Below are 5,147 nucleotides of genomic sequence, written 5' to 3'. Positions count from 1 at the left end.
TGCAGTCTTGATTTGAATTATTGCACTGCCCACCATAGCAACCATGAACCAATCAAATCACCTGTTACTTGTCAAGTACAGTTATGACAACAGTTTGAAATCCTTTGCAGTCATTGGCTCTAAATTCCAGAGGGGCTGGGACCCCCAAACCTTAAATGGCCCATTTTACCTGATGGCCCATTTTACCTGATATCACCCTATACGTACTTAATTAGGCCTACGTCACTTTTGTTTTGAGCGGACTTCGCGCTTGGCTTTGAACGGGCCAACTGATTCACGCCCGGGAGGCAGCCCGGTTCCAAATCGAATGCAATAAACTTTCAGCCGAAGCAAAACACGCATACACGGGCGCCCGGGCGGGATGAATCCAATCCCCTCAATGTGTCGGCATAGTGGACACAAGTCTGGGATTTCCGAGACTACCCACGACCCAACCCAACCAGGAAGTGTAAACACTTATCATGTATCAGCAGCGCCTGTCATTGCCCTTCTCTTCGACTCCTCAGCATTCACAGCTCTCGGAACTCTGATACTATTTTGCTCAGTTGGTTGGTGTGTGATCGAGGCCATGGACTCGATCAGTTGTTCGATCTGCCTGGATCTACTGAAGGATCCAGTGACTATTCCCTGTGGACACAGCTACTGTAAAGGCTGTATCAAGGGATATTGGAGTCTTGATGACCAAAAGGGAATTCACAGCTGCCCCCAGTGCCGACAGACCTTCACACCAAGACCTGCTCTGAACAGAAACATTCTGCTGGCTGAGTTGGTAGAGAAATTGAAGACAGATTTCAAAACAGTTCCCTCTGCTCCTTGTTTCCCTGGACCTGAAGATGTGAAGTATGACCATGATGACTCCGCTATAGCAGCAGAGAGGACTGAGAAACAGGTAGGCATAAGGATCTGGAACATTATACTGACATCTATAATGTATTATACTTAGAGATCAGCTTAATTACTGCTGACTGTTTTGCCAGAAACTGAAAGAGCAGGAAATTCCAGCCAACTCCAAAATGTAGCTGTTTCAGTGACACACTCTGGTTTCAGTGTCACATAATCCACAATTAGGTTCTTATTTGTAAATTATATTTTCTGCTTTCAAATTGACTGATGATAGATTCAAAAACCAACTCTGTTAGACAAAATAGGCTGTCACAACAAAATCACTTTAAAACAAACAAAGGAATTGATTCAATATTTTTTAAAGGATGGAGTAGATTACAGTCAACTGCAGGAGGGGCAAGATAACATCCAGACAGTAACCTCAAAAGTCAAAGGTCACACATTTACATATACTGCAGAGGCATGAACTCTGAACTATCGTATCCTTTTTGTCTTGAAGGCACTCATTAATCAGTTAATTTAGTCTAAGTGATTTGTTGAGCATAATCATACAATTTTGTTGCCATATGACAAGTGTAGTTCAATAACTATTTCCCCACTCAAAAACAAAGCTTGGTCTATTATGAAAACTGTTGTCATTTTGGTAATCATTTGAAAATGTTATTCTCTACAGGGGCAGTTGAGGGGGAAACGGCAGCAAGTCGGGCTGAGAATCTGTGTGAGAGAGAAGGAGATGCAGGACGTAAGACAGGCGGTGATGTCCCATTCAGTGAGTATTTAAGAACCGTATGTACATTTATTTTGAAGAAAGTTACGTATATTTCCTAAACTAAAACCAGGGAGGAGCCTAAAACCACTGGGACACACTATAGGGAACAGACAGATTGTCTGGGGTCTAGACATAGAGAATGATAGAGGCCCCTAGTGGCCAAAAGGCTGTATTAGCATGGGCAGCGCCATTGGAGGACTTCCACCATTTTAATGTAGTCAACTGGGTGGGACTTCCAACTTCATTGGCTGATCCCTCCTGGTGACCTTGTTGGAGTCATGTGAGGAAGAAAATGCACTACTTCAAAATGGAGATCGCCTCCATAGCACTGCCCATGCTGTCACAGACGCTATAGTGACACAGATGCAAAGAGGAGTCCTCTATTTATCTCTATGGGTCTAGGTGAGAGCAGAGTGAATGTGCTGGTTAAAATGGCCCCCATTCCTTATCTATTATTCTCTCGTAAAAGCTTTCTGCTCAGGCAGCAGTGGAGCACTGTGAGCTGGTCTTTGATGAGCTGATCCACTCCATTGAGAGAAGGCGCTGTGAGGTGAAGGAGCTGATCAGCGTCCAACAGAGGGTGTCAGTAAGCCAGGCTGAAGGACTCCTGGAGCGACTGGAGCAGGAGATGGCTGAGCTGAAGAGGAGAGACAAGGAGCTGGAGCAGCTCGCACACACTGAGGATAACATTCATTTCCTCAAGGTGACATCACTCTTTCTATCCACAGTGGCAGGGTGGTGTTCAGAGCTAGGCACGAAACTACCTGAGCTTGTTCAATAAGAAAGTTTATTTTTGTTTCATAATATGTTCCCCGTTTGTGCCTATCGAACATGACCCAGGGTTCCTTACTTCTTCAAAACGTATAACCTCTGAGCTCCAGAATTCGTCATATTTTCTTATCGTCTATTCTTTCTCTCACTCTCTCTCGCTCTCTCTCACTCTCTCTCTCGCTCTCTCTTTCGCTCTAGACTTTCCAGTCTCTTTGTGTGGCTCCTGGATCACAGCTCTTACCCTCTATCACTGCCAACCAACACTTCTCCTTTGAGGAAGTGAAGAGTTCCATCACTGGAATGATGGAGCGACTGGAGGATGTATTGAAGGAGGAAATGGCTGAGATACCTGGAAAAGGTAAATGTTACAGATATAGTGAAGATAAAATATTTGGTTAACTTTCTGTTAAATGCTTCTTGATTATAAATTAATAAATCCATTTGTCTGCTTACCCTGTATAGTAATGGCTGTCTATGTCGTCAGCCCAAGACCAGAATGTGAGTAATACACACACGTTATGAGTGAATATTTCATCTTGGTTTAATTTTGTAGATATTTGTCTTGAATGCTTCTTAATTAAACATGAATTAATCAATGTATCTCCCTACTCTATATAGTAACTGCTGCCGCTGAAGTGCATTTTCATAATGTGCCCAAGACCAGAGAGGAGTTCCTGGAGAGTAAGGAATACCGTCACACACACACACACACACACACACACACACACACACACACACACACACACACACACACACACACACACACACACACACACACACCTATATCACGAATGCACATTTCACCTTCATTTTATTTTTTCACTTTCTTAGACTACTGCCATCTCACGTTGGATCCCAACTCGGCATATCAACACCTGTGTCTGTCTGAGTTCAACAGAGAAGTGTCATGGAGTGACAAGGCTCTGTCTTATTCTGACCATCCAGACAGATTCACAGACCACTACCAGGTGTTGTGTAAAGAGGATCTGTCTGGAACCCGCTACTGTGAGGTGGAGAGGAGGGGGGAATGTGAGGTAGCCATCACATACAGAAGCATCAGAAGGAAGGGCGGATTGGAATGTTGCTTTGGATCCAATGATCAGTCCTGGAGTTTGGTGTGTCGTAATTCCAGTTGTTCCTACTGGCACAATAAGAATAGGACCGATATCCCTGTCCCCTGCTCCACAAGAGTAGGAGTGTATCTGGACAGCAGGGCAGGGAATCTGGCCTTCTACAGCGTCTCGGATAAAATGACCCTCCTCCACAGAGTCCAGACCACATTCACTGAGGACCTCTGTGCTGGGTTTTGGGTTGGTCCTGGTTGTGGATCATCTGTTGCTCTGTGTTGACTGAACGTCATAGAATAAAGTGTATTTCAAATCAAATTGTATTTGTCACATGCGCCGAATACAACAGGTGTAGACTTTACCGTGCTTACTTACGAGCCCTTTCCCAACAATGCATAGTTAAAAAGTGAGAAAAAATAAATGATGGAAATAGTAACACAATAAAATAACAATAACGAGGCTATATACAAGGAGTTCCGGTACCGAGTCAATGTGCAGGGGTATGAGGTAGTTGAGGTAATATGTACATGGAGTTAGGGATAAAAGTGACTAGGTAATCAGGATAGATAATAAACAGAGTAGCTGCAGTGTATGTGAAGAGTGTGAAAGTGTGTCTGTGTGAGTGTGTGGCGTCAATATGCATATGTGTGTGTGTGTGTGTTGGAGTGTCAGTGTAGTGTGTGTGAGTGTGTGGGTGGAGTCCAGTGAGTGTGTATAGAGCCAGTGCTCAATGCACAAATGGGTCAATGCAAATAGTCTGGGTAGCCATTTGATTAACTGTTCAGCAGTCTTATGGCTTGGGGGTAGAAGCTGTTCAGGAGCCCTTTGGTCCCAGACTTGGCGCTCCTGTACCGCTTGTCATGCGGTAGTAGAGAGAACAGTCTATGACTTGGGTGGCTGGAGTCTTTTAAAATGTTTAGGGCTTTCCTCTGACACCGCCTGGTATAGAGGTCCTGGATGGCAGGGAGCTCGGCCCCAGTGAAAATAGTGAGGAAATATAAGACCGATCACTTGGGAAAGTTGGAGAAAGTTGATTTGCTTAAAATCGTGACCCGGATGACAGGAGTTGACACATAATTTAGGAGTCCCGCTGCGAAGCCACTTTCTATCTACAATGTTTGATTCCAGCTTTACTATTGGGGAGGGGTGGGGCCATTGTTTTAACGATTAAAAGACAAGGTAAAATAATACATTAAATAAATCATTTTTGTTTGGAGTATCATTTCTAACTTGATAAAATAAAGAACAACACTAAAGTTCCTGAGGGGTGGTTAGAGTTAGTATTGGGAGTTATTGTTTTGTTACGTGAGAAAAACCAGGAGATGGAATTAGGATGATTGATGTGGTGTGGAAAAGTTCTAGATCCACTTACACTGTTGTAGTGTTTCCCCTAGACCCTGTTCCATCCCCTGTGTTTTTGTCTTGGTTTGGTTCAATCAATCAATCAATCAATCAAATGTATTTATAAAGCCCTTTTTTTACATCATCAGATGTCACAAAGTGCTATACAGAAACCCAGCCTAAAACCCCAAAGAGCAAGCAATGCAGATGTAGAAGCATCTGGAAAATAAAATACATCTCAACTTGCTACCTGCCTATAAAAAAATATATAGATATTTAATTTTATCCAATTGAATAAAGTTAACATTTGTGACCATTTTACCATGTTCAATGTATTTTATTTTTAAACAGGCAAC

General features: G+C 43.1%; 1 protein-coding gene across 1 annotated transcript; it reads left to right on the top strand.

The window, feature by feature from the left end:
• The first annotated feature begins 260 nt into the window (after window positions 1-260).
• Window positions 261-4,049, top strand: LOC121542459 (tripartite motif-containing protein 16-like protein). Its single transcript, XM_041851857.2, has 7 exons — window positions 261-889; window positions 1,517-1,612; window positions 2,082-2,315; window positions 2,582-2,741; window positions 2,846-2,881; window positions 3,002-3,064; window positions 3,215-4,049. Exons 1-7 carry the CDS (start codon window positions 362-364, stop codon window positions 3,730-3,732), a joined length of 1,635 nt encoding a protein of 544 aa, XP_041707791.1. The 5' UTR covers window positions 261-361; the 3' UTR covers window positions 3,733-4,049.
• Window positions 4,050-5,147: the final 1,098 nt, after the last annotated feature.

Source organism: Coregonus clupeaformis, unplaced genomic scaffold (assembly GCF_020615455.1).
Source record: "Coregonus clupeaformis isolate EN_2021a unplaced genomic scaffold, ASM2061545v1 scaf0290, whole genome shotgun sequence".
Taxonomy (NCBI): Eukaryota; Metazoa; Chordata; class Actinopteri; order Salmoniformes; family Salmonidae; genus Coregonus; species Coregonus clupeaformis.
This window is presented reverse-complemented; position numbering and strand designations above follow the sequence as displayed.